The 20,405-nt window shown below is 39.4% G+C and overlaps 1 protein-coding gene across 3 annotated transcripts in view; it reads right to left on the bottom strand.

Moving 5' to 3' along the window:
- The window catches only part of YAF2 (YY1 associated factor 2), a 66,068-nt gene extending 50,321 nt beyond the window's left edge, over positions 1-15,747 (bottom strand). The window contains exons 1-3 of one of the 3 annotated variants that reach the window (XR_014016999.1): positions 15,512-15,747; positions 14,930-15,055; positions 12,965-13,342 (exon numbers count right to left, since the gene is read on the bottom strand). Coding sequence is in view for 2 of the 3 variants with exons in the window: in XM_081248364.1 (XP_081104490.1) it covers positions 14,930-15,055; positions 15,512-15,537 (152 nt within the window). In the remaining variant the exon portion in view is untranslated. The remainder of the gene's footprint in view (positions 1-12,964; positions 13,343-14,929; positions 15,056-15,511) is intronic. The other 2 variants (XM_081248364.1, XM_081248365.1) reach the window with 2 other exon arrangements.
- Between the last annotated feature and the right edge of the window lie 4,658 nt (positions 15,748-20,405).

Genomic DNA, 20,405 nt, shown 5'->3' with positions numbered 1-20,405 from the left:
ACATACTCCACAATGACTACCACTTTATAGACCAAATATACTGTACAGTTTTATGAAAAGTGCTGTGGTTTGCTTGGTTAGCTGACCTAATGCTATGATTCATTCCTTCTAAAAACAGAAGATAAGGACTTCTTCAAACTATACACACTCCCTCGCAATTAACTATGCAGTTTTCCAAGAAAGCGTTCCAAGTTGTTGTACTTACCACTTAAAAAATTCTTGATACCAACATGGACCCAATTTTTTAAATTAATTCTATTAATTTCTATAACCAGGAGTTACCTGTAAAAGTAGAGGCTTGGTGATATTTAGATAAGGATGGTCTAGATCATTAGAGCACGCTTCCTTGAAACAAGTTAGTTAGTAACATAATTTTACTCACCTCCTGACCTACCATTATTAATCTCCTTTATTAGATATAATTTAGAACTGTTGTAACTACCATGGAAAGCTTAGTGCAAGCACTATGCAGGATTATAATCTTGTTACAATTTAAAATATAAATGCTAATGCAACACTTGTTAAAATAAACATTACAAAGAATGCAAAGGAAAAATTAAGATTCTGACGAAAGTAAAAGCCATTTGCCATGGCCAACCACATCCCCTCCTTTTGAAAATATTCTCTTCCCTCTATTCCCATAACATTACACTCTCCTGGGCTTCTCACTCCCTACTTAATTTTTCTTTCTCCTCTATTTCTTTCTTCATCTTTGTAGGATGCTCTTCTTTCACCACCACAAAGAAGTGATGATGTTTCTCAAGTTTCTGTCCTAGGTTCTCTTTTCTCATGCTGTTCTATCTATTCTCTCCTTGATCTGTCTTGATCTGTCTCACTCCCATGGCTTCAATTTGGTCATGTATGCTGATGACTAACAAACATGTATTTATAGCCCTGATCTCCTTCCTAAGCTTAAGCCCCACATATCCAACTGCCTCATAGATCCCCCTTCTCAGATTTCTCTCAGATGCTTGAAATTCAACAAACCTAAAAGTGAACACTACCTTCCCCAAAACCTGTCCTTCCTCTTGTTTCCCGTCAGTGACAAGTACCACCATTTACCTAGCTGCATAATTAAGCCAGAATCCTGGGATTTATCCTCGATTCTTCCCTCTCTAAAACCCAAATTCCTATCCCTCACAACCATTTCCAACCATCCATCAAGTCCTATATATTTTCTACTAAACATATCTAGAATCCATTCACTTCTCTCTCCTATTGGCATTATCCTTGTTTGGGCCACTACTGTCTCTTGCCTAGACTACTGCAATGGCTTCCACCAAATGGTTTCTCTACCGCTAGTTAAGATTCAACACAATAATCACAGCTTAGAATAAAACGCTACTTGCTGTGGTTTCAACTATGCATTGTATCGATGACAAAAGAAAACATTTTTTAAACTGCTGAAAAAGTTGAGTATGAAGGTAATTTAGGTTGACACAAGTTCTTTTATGAAGTAAATGGGCACAATTAGACATACTCTACCCAACTCACAGGCCCATGAAATGAAATGAAATGATGTAAATGTTCCTTAAAAACAAGTGGAAAACAGTTTAAAGCAACAACAGAATCAGATAAATGATAAAGAGACTTTGCAGTTCAGTTAAGCATTGTCAGTACCTACGCAAGACACAATGACAGACACTGGGATTTTTTATTAATATCATTTACAATTATTACCACTATTATTAACTAAAAACTATGTTAAGTTCCTTACATCATTTATCACATTTAATCATCACCACAAAGCCCTATGGTTATATGACCATAAATGGCATGGTGGGGACTTAAACTAAAATGTGATTCTGTACAGTCGCACTACTCTCAAGATTACAGTTCAGGGAAGGAGAGAGAAACAAAATGAAATATTTTCAATACACTATGTAAACATAATCAACACATTTTGCACAGAATGCTTTAAGAGTAATTGAAAGGGCATTCATTCTGGCCTATGGATAAAGAAATGCTTCTTGAGAGAGATGATGTCTTGAGCAATCATAAAGAATAAGAAAGAAACTGTGGAGGATAAGAGAGTACAAAGCAGAGGAAATCATATAATAAACAACAAGACACTGTGGCCTAAAAAACACCATGACCATGCCGTCTGACCATCCAACCTTGAAAGCAGACTTACTCTTTAACTCTGACAAATAGTTAAAAAAAAAAATGCTGCTTTTAACTATTCAATTCTTAAGTCTATATATACTGCTCACCACTATTACACTACCAAAGTACTTTCTAAATGTAAAAACTTTTACTGGTAAGGCCCAAATGTTTATGTGACAGTACACATCAGCTTAACACACACACACACACACACACACACACACACACACGAAGGGAAAAGAAGAAACAGGGAGAGAGGGAGGGAGGAAAGGAGGGTAAGAGGGTGAAAATATCCCTGAAGCGATTTGTGGAAGTATTATTTTTTAGTAGAAAACACTTATTCTTATGTTCTGGTTTTGTCAGTCACCCACTAGAACCCACACATTTGACAACAGGGACTGTTATATACGGAAGTCTATTATTATATTACCACTCGTGTATTTGACTGTTTCAGCTAATATTTTTTGAGGACTTACTGTATGCCAGGCACTGTACCAAGTACTTTACAAGAATTATCTCATTTAATCCTCACAACAATACTTGGTTATTATTATCATCTCCATTTTACAACTGAAAAAACTGAGGCTCAAAGTTAGTAACTTTCACAAGTTCACACAGCCAGCAAGTGGTGAGACTAATATATAAGCACAAATAGTTGAGCTCCAGAATCAAAACTCTTCACCACTATACTACATAACTGCAAGCAACTCATAAATATCGACATTCTTTTCTTTTTTTTTTTTTGCTTTCCATTATCATGAGTACACATAAAAAGTAAAAACAAATACACAGTGGAAAAATAAAACTAGATATATTTTCCTGCACTAAAAACATGTAGAATGAAATCCTACATAAGTGGAAGATGGCAAGACTACAATTAAAATATAAATTACCAAGGAATATTACAGAAAAGTGCTGTGTGAATCAGAGACATTAAGTTTACGAAAAGTTGGCAACAAGGGAATACTGAGCAAATTTGATAACCACATTCATATAGATGATGAAATAGCCTTAAGTTTTATCAAAAAGTACAATTTGGGGCTTCCCTGGCGGCGCAGTGGTTGAGAGTCCACCTGCCGATGCAGGGGACACGGGTTCGTGCCCTGGTCCGGGAAGATCCCACATGCCGCAGAGCGGCTGGGCCCGTGAGCCATGGCCGCTGAGCCTGCGTGTCCGGAGCCTGTTACGCAACGGGAGAGGCCACAGCAGTGAGAGGCCCGCGTACCGCAAAAAAAAAAAAAAAAAAAAAAAGTACAATTTGATGACATTATGAATTTAAAATATTTTTCATCTGTAAGTTGTACTGCTCATTACTCATCTAATCAATGATTATAGAGCCCTGGGCCTTACCAGCCTTGGTCTTAAAAAAGAAAGCAAGATGTCTAAGAAGATGGGTGAGAAAAAAGGAAAGGAACAAGGAAGGAGGGAGAAAGAAAAAAGGTTTTTCAAAGGGAAAAGCTTCTAATCTCCCCACCACTATACAAAACTCATTATTAGCTCTTCCCTTTGAAATGTGAGGCTAAGAAGTCCAGTCACAATTAATCCAGCCTGTGCTGAGCAGAATTTGAGTGGGAGAAGGCTAAATGGATGGAACAGGGCAATGATTCTCAAAAAAAAAAAAAAAGGTTTTAATAGCAAAACTCATTTAGGAAATAAAAATTAAGAGAAATCCTAACAAATAAAACATATAAGAGCATAGATGCTCTGGCTGAAGTGGAGTGTGGGAACACAAAGTCCCACTTGTCTGCTCCCATTGGCAGCCACTGAGATAATTTCAGGAGATCTCGGGGCTCCAAAGAGCACAGCTCAAAACCTCTGGGCCCTTATGAGGGAAGGACAGCTCTCTCTGCGTCAAGAAACCTGTTACTTGATTCTAACTGGCAAACCCACCTCCTCCTTACTCCCTTATTCCCTGCAACTTGCTCTCTCACAGGAGGCTTCCCAAAGCTGGCCCTGAAAGAACAGTACGGCTAAAGGAATGGACGGCTGTGCGTTCAATGCTGTGCTAACATCTCTCTGGCCTGAGAGATGTTATGATGGTGGGCATTCTTATTTTCCTCCTTATACTTTAGTAGCTTCAATGAACATGTAATACTTTTATCATCAGAAAAAGAGTTATTATCTTAAAGAAATAAATAATTCTATCCCCCATGCCCAGGTTACTTACATTCACACTTGAAACTACTACTTTATTCAGATTTACCTAAAACAGGAAAGATTTTCTAGTAAATAAAGGAATGAGAACATTTTAGAAAGTAGGCTAGGAGACTCTGGGCCCTGGGTAGACAAAAAGTAAATTAAAAAAAGGATGGAGAAAGATGAAAAAACGACCAAAACAACTTTGCCTACTTTGCAAATACACATAGAGCTCTGCTTCCTGAGCAACTACTTCTCTGGCATTGAATATTATCTATTTGCTGCTGTTTCAGGTTGATCATTGCTAGTATATACTATAAAGGATGATATTGTGTAAAAGAACCCTGATCAGACTATAAAATACGTAAAGGTGAAGTGATTTAGCTCATGTCTAAAAACTGTCAGAGAACTGTACAAATTTTTTATCATACACACACATTCACATACACACATACAGTCAAATCTGTAATTTGTTATACTATTAGAGATTCTTAGAATTTATATCACAAATAAAAGAGGGAAATAATATTTACTGGGATTTTTCTCCTAAGAAATACTATGATATCAAAGAAGTCAAGATATACAGCACAATAAACGTTATTGTAAAAGACATCAAAATGAAGTTTGACATTTTAACTTCAAAAATATTTCTTAAAATAGAGAAAACAATTGACCGTCATTTTGTTTTTCATTCACTATAGTGCTAGCCCAGATTTTAACATAAGTTCTTATATCAGTTGTAAGTAGTAGGTTTAATGTTAGAAGTTTTCAAGATGTACAGCACTAGATGCAGGTATAATGAAATTTACAAGAAGAAATCCTTAAGAAGTTACTTGCTACAAATTTGAATGCTACCACAGCAAGGTGATAAAAAGGACTTATAAATCCAAACATTTGAATCTAGCACTAACCAGCTATTGACCTTGAACAGCTCAATCTTTCCAGGTCTGTTTTCTTACTTGTCATGAGGCTACTAAGCTAGAGCCATGAGTTCCAACAAATAGAAAAGACCTCACCCAGCAGATTGCTATGCATTTCAATACCTGGCAGTTCTCTAAGACTGCAGCACAGCAAGAATCCTCCAGAGTTGAAAATCCCAGATGAAAGTGTTTGGAAACAATAGTGGCCTCAACAATTTCAAAAGTTTAAATACCAACATCTCTCCCCCATACCCCTCAAGATCTTCCCCCTGAAAATTATCTTATCTCTACCATTAAGGTTTCAAGAAATAAAAAATAGCCTGTCTCAGAAAATGACTAAACACTTTGGAAGCTCTTAAAAGGTTCCTTCCAGCTCTAAAATTCTCAGTAATTCTGTAAATTTCCATAATAAACAACATTACAGAACAAAATGCCTACTGAATCTTTTAAAACAGATGATTATCAACCACAGGTCATATGTAACAAAAGGTAGAGATTTTAGCAATCATGAAAGCCAATAAACAAAACAGTTAAGTGTTCAGTAAATATGTTAAATGAATGATTTAGTTTCAAAGTCACAATGACATAATAATATTTTACACACTTGTAAAACCACTAACATTACAAGTTATAAAAGATAATTATTTAAGGAAAATGTGTCTTTAAAAAAAAAAAACACCTAAGGTTTCACTGAATGAAAACTTGATACCCCACAGAATGCTAATCTTTCTACCAAAGTATGTTGGCCAGATATCTAACCTTGAAGGAAAGAGGAATAAGCAAAGAAACCTAGAATAAGCATTCTTAAGAATTAATAAGAATTCTAGAATTTTGTTCACTTCTGATAATTTATATCAAATAATTCACACATGTATATAGGAGGGTTCTTTTCCAAATAATGACAGTATCAGAATTCCAACTTTTTCAAAGCTTATTTAAAAAAAGTAATAATAACTTTTCCTTTCTAATACCTATATTCCTCTTTCAACAAACCTTTACTGAACACCTATTATTTCCCAGGCACTTGGTTAAACATCTTCAAAAAAGATAATAAAAAACTCATATTCCTCTTAAGAAACTCATAACGAGAGTAAATGCATACATCTAACAGAACCATAGTATGCTAAATGATAGAATAAAGGTAAGCATCACAAATTGACTTTGAGGAACTACTCATTCCAGGAAGAAAATACAGCCATCCTCCCCTCTCTGGTTAATTTGTCCCACTGAGAGAGAATACTCAGCTTCATGAGAAAGACAAAATCAATTCTGAGTTTATGACGAAATGCTGAAGTTAGATAGAGATCACAATCAGAGATATCAACAAAAAACACAAAGGAATGCAAGTTTGGGATGGGCTTAGGAGAATGTCACAGGGACTAGATATGTGAGCTGGATCTTGAAGAATAAGCAGTTAACGAGGAAGGCAAAATAACAAATTCTAGAAAGATATCAATGACTAATCTTTTTAGCTTGACTGAACAATTAGAAATGAGGGAAAATTCCTTTTTTTTTGAATGTCTGCCTATTTCTATAGTTATATAGGTGTCTGCTAACTTGTACAATTGATATATCTTTAAAAGTAACATGTTCATAGATAAAATAATACTGTCTCAATCATAAGGTAAAAATTACTTCATTTGAATTATAATTAAATTTAATTCATTCCACTAATTTTAAATTCAGTGTAGTTCAAACAAATGCAAAATCTGAATTCTAAACTATTTTTCAATTAAACAATCTCAAATACTACAAATCTATGTTTAGTATATTTTAGTTTTTGAGAGGCTCTTGACATCAACTATTTTAACTTTAAATATCATTTAATGGAGAACCCACAATTTAATCGAGTAATAAAATATATTTTATAATATGCTGTACTCTTCCATGACTTCAGTAGTTTAGAAAAAATACTTTTCATTTTCAGCTATACTATGTAAATTTCAGTAACCTAAATAACAAGACCTAAAGAAAAGGTTGTGAGGTAATAAATACACAATTTTCCAAAGTTATACCTTAAAAATGCTAAGGTATTCATGTACAATGTCATCCTTGAAATAATGCTACAACATGAAACTTACATAATGTTATATGTCAATACAAAAAATGACAAAGCTAAAAATGTTCTAAAACTGAGATAAGTTATATTTTCTCTTGTATACATACATGCTTTTGAGAATGTGTATAAGAATAAAATATGGTAAGACGTACTAAGTTCTTTATGTTTTTATTTAATCTTCAAAATAATCAAATAATGTGTTATAAAAATACTATTCCCATGTTTAAATACTCAGAATCACTCATCTCAGTTACTCATCTAACTGTAAAAATTATGCTTTGAATCAAATAACACAGTATCAAAATATGAAGCAAAATTGTGAAAATAAAAATAATGCTGAATCAATAAATACCTACAAATTATGGACAAAATAATCTGGTAATATTGTTACAAATATAATCTCAGAAGTTATTGGAGGGCTTCCCTGGTGGCGCAGTGGTTGAGAGTCCGCCTGCCGATGCAGGGGACACGGGTTTGTGCCCCAGTCTGGGAAGATCCCACATGCTGCGAAGCGGCTGGGCCCGTGAGCCATGGCCGCTAAGCCTGCACATCCGGAGCCTGTGCTCCGCAACGGGAGAGGCCACAATAGTGAGAGGCCCGTGTACCGCAAAAAAAAAAAAGAAAAAAGTTATTGGAAAAGCAATGCCAGGTGGCAAATATAGTAACAGTCAAATTTAAAAGAATATTAATTGACAAAGTTTAAATGCCTACAATGTTCCAGGTACTTTACTAGTTTCTGGGGATACCAAAGTGAGTAAGACAGTCCCTGCCTGGGAGAGCAGGCAAAAATCTAGACAGTACTGCGTTCTCTAGAAATAATTATACACACATATACATAGATACACTGAATCAACATGATAGTGGGGGTGGTGCAGGCATGATTGTAATCGCAGAGGATTTCTTTTAAGAAGTACCATCTGACAGAAATACTTGAGTGCTGATGCAGCATAGGATTGGTTGGGATACACAGCAGGAAGTGAAGTTAGCAAGGCAATCTAGGCATAGATTATTATGGCCTTGAACACCATGCTCAGGAGCTCAAATTTTATTCAGTAGTCACTAGAAAGGTCTCAATTTTTTTTTTTTAATACAGGGAGACCAACATAATCACAGAGATTTCAAAAAAAATCCTGAAAATAATGTTAGCAGCATTCTGGAGAAGAGACCCATTTGTCCAATAATTCATGAGAGAAATGATACGGGCTTCTAAATTACAGTGACATAAATTGTAAAAAGGAAAGATTTGAGAGCCAAGCCAAAAGACTGGACACGAGGGATGACGATGAGTTAGAATCAAAGTTGAGAAAAAAATAGTTTCTAGCTTAGGTTAAAGAAAGTTTATGCCCCATACAAAATAAGGAATAGGGAAAAGAAGTCAAGTTTGGGTAGGCAGAAATTGATTTCAGAGATGTACAAGGAAAGCTAGGAAAAAGGAGTGTAAGAGACGTCAAGGAAGGAGAATTTCAATTTTTAAAAAAGGCTGCCAACATCATGGGCTTCCCTGGTGGCACAGTGGTTGAGAGTCCGCCTGCTGATTCAGGGGACACGGGTTCGTGCCCTGGTCCGGGAAGATCCCACATGCCACGGAGCAGCTGGGCCCGTGAGCCATGGCCGCTGAGCCTGCGTGTTCGCAGCCTGTGCTCTGCAACGGGAGAGGCCACAACAGTGAAAGGCCTGTGTACCTCAAAAAAAAAAAAAAAAAAAAAAAGGGCTGCCAACATCAAATACTACTGAGGTGACATGGAAAGAAGACTGAGATTAGGTCCCTGAGTTTAACAACTAGGTCACTAGGTTATATCAGAGCTCTCACTCAACAAAGGATAAAGGAAAGGGAAAGAATGCCTGCCGAAGTAAACCTGCTGTAAACAGAAACCAAAGCTAATAAGACTCTATGCCAATAGTGCATAAACTTTTTGGTCTCAGGATCTCTTTATACTCTCAAAAGTTAAAAGAGTGGGGCTTCCCTGGTGGTGCAGTGGTTGAGAGTCCGCCTGCCGGTGCAGGGGACATGGGTTCGTGCCCCGGTCAGGGAAGATCCCACATGCCGCGGAGCGGCTGGGCCCGTGAGCCATGGCCACTCAGCCTGCGCGTCAGGAGCCTGTGCTCTGCAACGGGAGAGGCCACAATGGTGAGAGGCCCGCGTACCGCAAAAAAAAAAAAAAAAAAAAACACAAAACAAAAGTTAAAAGAGCTTTTGTTTATTTAGGTCTTATCTAAATCAAGAAATAAATTACTATATCGAAAATAAAAACTGATAAAAAAATTTAATATACATTATTTCATTTTTTAAAAATCATATTTTAATATAAATAATATACTTTTATGAAAATACCGTATATTTTCCAAAACAAAGATAACTTTGTGTAAAGAGTTGTAATTGTATATTTTTAGCTTAGTGGTACTCAACTACCCAGCTTAATAGAAGACATCTGGATTGTCATATCTCCTTCTGCATTCAATTTGTTGCAATGTGTTGTTTTGTTTTAAGAATATGAAGAAAATTTCGACTCCCACAAATATGTAGTTGAAAAAGGGAGGAGTATTTTTATAGGTTTTCAGATAATTGTGGATATTCTTCTTTGATACTAAATAAAAGCACAACAAAGAGCTGTTTCTCAAACGTTAGTTGCATATAAAATCTGGAAACACGTCAATGAAGTTCTCATAGTGTTCCCTTAAAATCCATTAGTTTATTTTATACTTTGAGTGGATTATCTATGCGTGGTTTTGTAACATCATACATTGGTTACTGGGAAATACTGGTTTACTGAGTTATGCAAATTTTCCAAATGTTGACAAACCACATGATAAAATATCAGAAATTATATTCATTGATATAACCATCTGATCTCATCTTTAAACTACTAGGAAGCTCTTAAGCTCACTGTAGTGGTTACAAGTTTTCAAAAATTCTAATTTTTACTTGAAAGCTCAATTTTTATCATTGGCAACAAATATTATCAATTGTTTTCCCTGAACTGACAAACTTACTGTGTTCATTTTTGAGAAAATTGCTAAATATCCGAGTATGAATAACCACAGTTTGCCAGGCATTCTCTCAAATAAAAATAATGTTCTATGAAAAAAGCTAGTTCTGCTCAAAACTCAAACAACTACAAACAACTACAACTGCTCTCCCACAGGCTCAACCATGCTAGTTCGGTATGCAGCAGGAGTGCTTGACTTGTACTTCCCAGTTCATCAGACAGAATACTAAAAAAGACACAAGACTTGCTAAAATTAGTCATTTTTACTGCTTCATGAACAATATTCTTAAGTGAAACTAGCATTATTTTTACTGCATGTGCATGGTGGTGAAGATTACGATGAATACAGCAATGTGGTTCCACTGCTTTGATTTATGCTAAAGAGCCAGCAGTTTTACTCACCATTGCCTCTGCACCACCTCCTCAAGTGTCAACACAGTGAAAAAGGCAAATAACATCTTAGTATGATTATGAACTCCCTAAAAGGTCCTCAGGGACCCTCAGGGTTCATCAGATCACACTTTGAAAACCACTACTATCCAAACACTAATCACTTTCAAAATTTCTCTTAAACAATGAACCTGTGTGACTACTCTAACCCAAGATGTAGAAAGAAAAACAAACCAACCAACCTCCTAGAATAAGGAGTCTCTGAACAACACCTGTGTGGTAGCTGGAAAGGCTCCTCAGGTAAGGGAGGCTCAGAACTCTGCATTCTGAAAAACAGACTGACTGAGATGGTCTGCAATTCTTTTCTCACATTCCCACACCAAGGGTCTAGGAGAATCTCTGCCAAGCCTCAAATTAGAAGACAGAAAGCAAGTATGACAAGACAACAATGATACTGGAAAAGAGTTTTATCAGATGATAACTCATTTAAGTTTCTTCAAAATGTGAATTTTATATTGTTTACTTCCATTTTATAGAAGCTGAAATAACTCATTCTTTTTAACAACAGTCAGATCCTAACCATAATACTTGTTCAATTATAAACACTATTTTTTTTAAACAAGAAAATTTCACCTCTTCAGCTCACACATAAAGATTTGCTAATACTACCTCATGTACAGAATTGGTTACAATTCAAAGTGTTTCTGAATTCACAGCAAATCATAAAATTTTACAGAAGAAACAAACATCTATTTTGCCCACCACTGTATGTCTAGTACCTAGCTCAGCCCTCGTACAAAATAAAACGTTCAATAAAAACTGCTGAATGTTGAAGAGGTTGAAATGGGGTAAGAACTCACTGCCAGACTCCTAGTATAACACCTAGTACTCTTGTTAATATGTGAAATCTTTCTCATCATTCTCTAACATCTCTGAGAAACCTAAAGGGACTACTACAATTTATCCTGAGAAAATATAACATTACCTGTTACGCTTGAAATTACATTTGAAAGCCTGCTCTGGACTAGGTGTTTTATAGGTTCTCATTTAGATCACAGTTCAAAACCAGAACAAATAGTTCTAACACTTTCATTTTTAAATATCTGCGATCTGAATTAAGCATTAATTTCTATTCCTATATGAAGTAGCAATAAGATACTAGTCTAACTCAATACACTGATTGCACTACCCTCACACACACTATACTAAATATTTCTTTTTCTCTGATGATTCAGAATGGTTCTTGATTTCTTAAAGTTTCTTAGGTTTATATTTGAGACACTTATTGCGTTAAAAGAATTTCAAATATAAAGATGAAGGAAATTGTGTAGTACCTTTGAAAATAATTGTCACCGTAACTTTTTCATTTTTAATTTTTCCTGTCAGTTTGACATTTATCATTGATTCTTTCACAAAAGCACAATGTAGAAAACTTTCAGTTTTGAACTATCTAGTTATTTAGATTCTAGATTTTTAAAAAGATTAGTCAAATTTAAACTAATTAAGGCCAGCAAGTACAAAATTAAAATTCAATCAGAGAAATGGCATACACTTAAAGAATATAATTTATCAATTTAGGAATTGAAGCTACTTCAAATCACATTTCATTTTGAAATACTGCTATGAATATAACCTCATTTCATTCCATACAGTTATTCTGCAGAAGAACATGACCTACCAGGGATATTGCCAAAGGAAAAGGTCATCTGTTGCAATATAAAGGATTTGAATTAGATATCCTTTAAACAAAAAAGACTGTCAGAAAGACTTTAAAGGGAGGTCATGGACTCCATCTTCTCTGGAGGTTTAAGAAGAAAAGATTTTTCAAATTTCTGGGATTGGCTTAGACTTGGCCTCACATTTGGTGACTAAGACAAAATCAGTTCAAAGGTGAGTCTGACCCAAGGGATTCGAGTCCTGTTTGTCAGTCACACAAACAAGTAACTAGCAAACTGCATCCCTCTGCTCTGCAGCTATCCAGTCCCTGCTTTAGTAATTGCCGACCTTATTCTTGAAATTACCCTAACTGCTAATTAACATGTCAGTCGTAGAGAATTATTTCTTCCAACTGCTGAAACTTTTGCTTCTCCAGTGTTATTTAGCCCTTTAATCCTGTTTTTCTAACATTACCAGAGAGACAAATATTCTGTGGTGCAATCAATATCTGCCCTGTTAACAGTGCCCTGGTCCACTGTTCTACCCAAACATGGATTCCACTCTGAATTTCAGAAACAGCGGGAGAAAAATAACAGGTAACAGAGAAATTAGAGCTCTTAGGTTTAACTTAGGGCCAAAATCAAAAGAGAAGAGACAAATTCAGAGAGAGGAAGGAAGAAGCTGAGAGGGTCGTAGTGTAGAACACTTACTTTTAGGAACAGAGTGTCCCTTAGACTTCTGGTGAGTTGCCCAGAGCCTCTTCAGTTTCAATCCAAATGACAATGCTTCTCTGAGTCCTTCCCAAGTAATGTTTCCACCACTAAAAACTGGATCTATAAGAGCTCAGATGTACTGGTAAGAAATGTCAGGGGCCCCCATGGGGGCCTCAAGCCTCTTTTAAACTAGGCCCACTTCTCTGTCCTGGGCCAACTCCCCTGTGCACTATATTCCTTCTTCTTCCAGGTGCCAGGTATTCGGCCTGTTTCTTCTCTTCTGAGCTGCCACCACCTACTCTATTTCTCAGGGTTCCTCTAACCCCAAGACTGGCTGTGGAGTAGGACACCAGCTTCCCCCCTTCCTTGCTGTCCCTGCAAATAAACATATAGGCTCTTCTAGTTTCAGTATTTTTCTAGTGGCTACAAGAAAATAGAGAGGGAACAACAAAAAGCAACAATATCGCACCAGAGATTAAGATTATAAAAACTGTCTCCACATTAAAGTTCCTGCCTTTTCTGAAAATTGCTTACTGAGCGTTTAAAAAAGTACAAAGTACTAACATAGATATACAAATATAATCTAAGCCAAATCCAACCTTATATAGACTTAGAGATACAGAGATACTCTGCTTTTCAAAATACTTAAATCACGGGTCCAAAAATAGTTACCATTCATTTTAGCAAATGGTACTTTTTTCTTTTTAGCATGTTCTGTTATATTCCCTTGAATTTAGCAGCTGTTTGAAAATTTGCTTTTTAAAGGACATCATGAAAATATTTAATATATTTTATCCAATGTAATGAGAATTAATATACGAAAAGCATATTGTGGTTTACAAAAAGACAGGTATGTCAAAAGCAGCTAGCTTCACTCAGCAGATCTTAAAATTTCAAGTTTTTGACAACCATTTATGTGTCCACATTTAAAAATTTAATGAAATGCTGTAAATAGTGTTTAAAAATCTGGATAGCTCATTTTTAGGAATCTAACTCCTACTAAATATATTCCTCTAATGTTACTATTGTATAGCTCTTTTTAAAAACAACAGTATAACGCATTAGTATTCTCGTGATAATCCAGTTTCTAACAGACTTTAATCAAGAGTGTATGTCATCTAAATATTAGGCCATAAATCCCAGTAATTAAGTGCTGGCAGATCAAGAATGCCACAGACTTTGAATTTCCTGAATGATTTTCTTTATCCACTTAATACACTTAAGTGGTTTTTTAAAAGACTCTTATCATACTGTAAGCTTACAATAAAATAAAGACCAAAAATAAGCAGAGATCATTTTACCCCATTTGTATAGTCTAACAGATTGCCATTTAATCAAACTAAAGATATTCAGACACGTTCAGGAAAAATGTGTCCCTGTGACTGGGCTCACCTCCAACTATTTATTTATACAATATTAGAGAATTTGGGATTAAAAACACTACACAAACCCCTGATCTGACCCTTCCAGACGTCTATGTAAAAAAAAAAAGGAAGCTTAATCTGTTGTGGATTCTATAATCAGATACTTTTTTGAGGAACGACATTAAATTACATCTTTTGCTCCTAAAGAGGATTTCACGGTTTTTCTTTGATTCCTGCACACTAACACAACAATGCAGCCAACGTTATTACATCCGGACTGTGTGGTGGGGAAGGGGTGGGGGGCGGGGGGGGCATTACACCCAGCGACACGAATTAAATCGCAGTAGCTAATGCCTCCCTTAAACAATTTATTCTCTCTTGGCAGCAAAAAACGTTCCAGACTCTTCAATTACCCCTCACCGCAAAGCATCGCTTGGGTCGCGATCAATCTGACCCAGTTCCTATCGCGGCCACCACCTCAGGCTCGCCTCCGCCCGCCGGGTATGCCAGTGTCACGGGAGGGGGCGGCGGCCGCTGGGGCGTCCTCGGCGCCGCGAGCCGGTGGGCGGGCGCCGCGCGGGGCAAGCCCGGGACTCACCGGGTGGAGGTGCCCTTCCGCACATCGCACATCATGCACTTGAAGGCCTCGGCGCTGTTCCGGAAGGTGCAGACGCTACAGTCCCAGTAACCCTCATCCGAGGACGGCTTCGGCTGCCGCTTCGGCCTGCAGGACACAACCCGGACACGACGCGGCGCGGGGTCACCAGCGGGCCGCGCCCGGGCCCCGCGGCCGCCCCCGCCTCGCCCCCGCCTCGCCCCCCGCCCAAGTCCCGCGACCCCAGCCCTGCAGGCCCCCAGGGCGCCAGGCTCCGGCTCGAAGGGGGAGGGGTGTCAGGAAGGCGGGGGCGTGAGCGCGGCCGCAGTAGCAGCAGCTGCCGCTGCCGCCGCCGTCGCCGCCACCGCCGCTCGGACACCCCGAGCTGCCGCTCCGGCCGCCGCCATCGCGACTCCATTGTGGGGCGGCCGGCGCCGGCCCCTCACGCGGCAGCGCTCGCGCAGCGGCGGCACCGCCCCCGTTTTCGCCCTGCTGCTCGGGCGGCGAGCGAGGCGGCCGCCCGAAGCCCGGCGCAAGGGCCCCGCCGCCTGCACAGTCCGGGCCCGGGGGCCCGGGCGCTGTTACCTGGTGGGGCTCTTCTTGTCTCCCATGGCTTGGCTACCAACGCACGCCGAGAGTCGCCGCCGCGGCCGCTCTATTTATCAATAAGGAGGATAATAAGACGGGCGGAAGCGGGCGGGGGAGGAGGGAGGGGGCGGGGAAGGCCGCACCGCCGAGCTCCGGAGCCGCCGCCGGATCCCACGCAGCCTCCAGCTGTCGGGGAAACTCCTGCCTGGGCCACGTGACCCGCGCCCGCCAACCAGCGGCCGCGCCGGAGACTTCAAACGAGGCCAGCGCGGCCCAGCACTCGCGGCGAGTTCGCGGGCGGCCGCGTGGGGGTGGCCGCCGCAGCCTCAGGCGCGGTCACCGCCTCTCCGCCCGGTGCCGCCAGCTTCCTGTCGGCATCCTGGGAGCCCCTCCAGCGAGAGATGCTCTGTCATCCTGCGCGAAGCCTGGTCCAAGGCGGGGGCCGGCGTTCAGAGGTCATCCCGACTCCGGAGCAGAGTGCGCGACTGCGGTCTCCAGGTAGAACCGCTTTCCGGGCCTGGGCGGTCCTTGGCGTCTCAGCCCCAGCCCGAAGGATACCCGGGGGCAGACGGCAGCCAGCAGTGAGCGCCATTGCTAGGTGCCTTAAGCCACTTGGTTTTGTGCACACGAATGCTCTACCAAGTAGGGATTGTCGCCCTTAATTTGGAGGAAACGAAACCGAGGCTCGAGAGGTTAGGTGACTTCCTCTATATTACCTAATTAGAAAAGGATAAAGCCAGGAATCTAACCCTGGTTTAATTCCAAATGCGCTCTTCTCGCCTCCCAGGCCTCTACAGTATCTGCTTTAAAAAGAAACAACAACAAAAAACACTCATAAAACCTTGTTTCTTCTTTGTAAATAACGAGATTGCATGTGCCCTGAACACTGTTAAGAAAAGAACATTTTCCTCCCAGGTCTCATTACCTTAGCGTACTGGATGCCCTCGTGTTGTACTGGACTCTGGCAACTCATCCAACTGGTCTCTGAAGCTCCAGCCCCACCTCCTCAATCTATTCAGTAATTCACAACCAGATTAATAATAAATGCTGGTAACATTATGTCACCACGCTGATCAAGAACTTTGCTAAGGCTCTGAGACTCCTTAGCCTAATAACACTTTTTACCACTATGTGCTGGCACTTTGTAAATCTCTTTACACAAATGCATGTTTTAAAGGGCTCAGAGTACTATGCAAATATTCTCATCAACTAGCCTTTCCCTACATTTGAAAGACAAGGAATTTAGGGACCAGGTTAAATGTTTTCTTTAATGAACTGGCCAGGATTAGAGCTCAGGTACCCTGTCAGTCTTTCACCAAGTCATGCTTTCTTTCTTTCTTTTTTTAAATTGAAATATAGTTGATTTACAGTATTAGTTTCAGGTTACAGCATAGTGATTCAGTATTTTTACAGATTATACTCCATTATAAATATAACAAGATAATGGTTATAATTCCCTGTGCTGTACAATATATCTTTGTTGCTTATCTACTTTATACATAGTAGTTTGTATCTATTAATCCCATACCCCTAATTTGTCTCTCCCTGCTTCCCTCTCGCCTTTGGTAACAAGTTTGTTCTTTATATCTGTGAGTCTGTTTCTATTTTCAAGCCCTGCTTTCTGATTAACCAAATCAGGTTTGCAATCTACAGCCATTTCTGAACTCATCGCACCATCTGTGTTTTTTGCAAGCATCGCTTCTTACGACTCAGACCTCAATTCAGAAACCCAGAAACCATGAGGAATATGACTGAGGAAAGCATACAGAGATCTAAGGCCTAGTCTTCAATCTCTCAGTAATGTAATGGTAAATTTAGGTAAGTCACTTCCTTTTTTCCATCTGTAAGATAAAGGAGTTAAAACTATTATCTCAATTCAGGTCCCTTCCAAGTCTAAGGTATTGTGATGTTTTTAAATTTCTCAACTGGATGGATTATCAAGGAGATTAACAAAAGTTGGCCTACTTGCAAAAGTGATGGCAACAAAGTATTTTTAAATCAAAAGAAAAGCAAATGGAGCACTCTAAAAATCCCCAACGTGCAAATCACCATTTTGCTAGGCTATAACATCCACCATTATAAAGTAAGCTCCACCTCTGAATCATAAATTCAAGAAGGGCAGGAACTTTTTTTTTTTTTTTTTGGCTGTGTTGGGTCCCCGCCGCTGCGCGCAGGCCCTCTCCAGCTGCGGCCAGCAGGGGCTACTCCTCGTTGCGGTACATGGGCCTCCCATTGTGGTGGCTTCTCCTGTTGCGGAGCATGGGCTCTAGGCGCACGGGCTTCAGCAGCTGTGGCACATGGGCTCAGTAGTTGTGGCTCACGGGCTCCAGAGCACAGGCTCAGCAGCCGTAGCGCACGGGCCTAGCTGCTCCGCGGCATGCGGGATCCCCCCGGACCAGGGCCCAAACCCGTGTCCCATGCATTGGCAGGCAGATTCCCAACCACTGCGCCACCAGGGAAGCCCCGAAGGGCAGGAACTTTTATTCATTGTCTTCATCACTGCGTCTCCAGCCCCTAGAATAGTCTGACACATAGTAGGCAGTCAATAAATATTCTCAGAATGAATACATTCACCTGTGTCACAATTCTACAGTGAGGTATTTTTTTTTTCATACCAGGATTTACAGCCTGTTAAGCACATTCGGGGCAGTGGATCATCAATCACTGCTGAAATTTACAACTTCCAAACTGTACTTTACAACTCTGCAATGTAGTCCCTGTAGAAGAACCAGAAACCCATTTTCTGCGAAGTACCAAGGCACATGCCCTTGCATTGTACCCGCTGCCTCCCATTTATTGGTGCTTACCTTAGAAAAACCCCTTCCTGTACTAGGCTTCCATGGAGACAGAGATACAGGAGCTACTTCACCACAAAAATCACACCTTTTTCCTAAAGTGTTTCTTACCTGTGTGGAAGAGTGGCTGGCGGAGAAGAGAAAGATCCTTGTCAGTAGATGGTGCAGGTTCTTACCCATTCGTGTATCCTTTTAGCACATCACCAGAGTTCAGTACTTTAGACATGCAATTCACTAGGGTCACTTGTAAAATGGTACAGCTTAACAATAGTTTTTAACCATTTAACAAGAAATTCTTGAAGTTTTCTAATGCTATACCTTTTAAAAATTAAAATAATCCCTGGATTCCTTAGTGGTCCAGTGGTTAGGGCTCCACGCTTCCACTGCAGGGTGCCAGGGTTCAATCCCTTGTCGGGGAACTAAGATTCTGCAAGCCACATGGCGCAGCCAAAAAAAAAAAAAAATCTGTGGGCCATCAATATAATAATATTAATTTCCATTCTCTTATGCTTCCGAGAATGGTAGAGACTGGAGAAGTTACTGAAATGTGCATGGGCTCCTGCACATAGGATTCTGTTCTCTGTGGAAGTGGATAAAAAAGATTGAGTGCACCTATCTTATATCAAGAAACTGACCTTGGATCCCAGAGACCCCAGGCTGTTCTGATTAGTCCTGAGTTTATATCAACAAGGCAAGCATAACAACAGCAATAAAAACTATGTATTAAAGTTTTGTATATAGTTATTAAGCAACAGGAGCTATTACCTGAAATGAGAAGTACCATCTTGTTTATCAACTGGAATTTGAGGGGAAAATGGTATAAATGAGGCAGAAATAAGCTACAAACCTTCCCTGAAAGAACTCAAAATGAAGTACAACAATAGCAAGCTACAGTTGTAAAACCAATCACATTTTAAAAGGTTGATTGGTTTTTGTTTAGTCGGTTGGTGTTTTGTTTTGGTTTTACAAAATGGAGATACCTTTATTGATGTTTGTTGGTCATAAAAATTATATGTTACCAGTTGTATTAGCTTCTGGGGTGCCAAAACAGAATACCACAGACTGGGTGGCTTAAGCAACAGCAATTTATTTTCTCACAATTCTGGAGGCTGGAAGTCCAAGATCAAGGTGTCAGCAGGGTTGGTTTCTTCTGAGGGCTCTCTCCTTGGTTTACAGATGGCCGCCTTCTCTCTGTTTCTTCATCTGGTCTTTCCTCTGTATGTGTGTCCTAACCTCATTTTCTTATAAGGACACCAGTCATATTGGAGTAGGGCCTAACCTAAGGACCTCATTTTATCTTAATTACCTCTTTGAAGACTCTGTCTCCAAATACAGTCACATTCTGGGGTACTAGGGGTTAGTGCTTCAACATGAATTGGGTGGGGGGACAGAATTTACCCCATTACACCAGTGAAAAAGTTCAGCAAAGATTTTTTAAAATTAACTTATCCAGCACATTCTTGTAACACTACTGATACAGATTCACAGTCCTCACCTGAAACCCTTAAAGGCTGGATATATTTTATAAGTAACACATTTGGGATTTTTCAAAAGGCAGTATGGTCCAAAACTGTGTAATTACCTAACACTCCACATGGGTTCTGAAACAGTGACCTATAATCAAATGCATTAATGTTTCGGCAAAACATATAAATATTCACACTAAGTGGAAAAATAAAGTCTATAAGTTACTTCACATCAGTTCTACTCAGGTTTTACTGCTAAATTATTACAGATCAGGCAAAATGTGAAAATGCTTTCAGTTTTCAGTGCTTTTAGATTACAGAACTGTGGACAAAGGATTGTGGATCTGTAAGAATTTGAGGATGAATTCAGATTGAAAAGGTGACCCAAAATTTCATTCCTAAATAATCAGTGGTCCTGCCTTGACTTGGTTGCTGAAATTTGCATTAACTTTTACTTTTGGACATTGAACTACTAAGAGGTGCTCTCAAGAATATTCTGGGTTGAAGACACGTCTTTCCTACCCTCACAGTATACCAGATAGCCAGTTTTCCCTTTGTAATCAGGATCAATCTCTCCATCCAAAAAAAGCTGATCTGCTGGCTCAGTAGCATGAGGAGCACTAAATGCCC

Source organism: Mesoplodon bidens (genome assembly GCF_964165515.1).
Source record: "Mesoplodon bidens genome assembly, chromosome: 11".
In the NCBI taxonomy this organism is placed as follows: domain Eukaryota; kingdom Metazoa; phylum Chordata; class Mammalia; order Artiodactyla; family Ziphiidae; genus Mesoplodon; species Mesoplodon bidens.
This window is presented reverse-complemented; position numbering and strand designations above follow the sequence as displayed.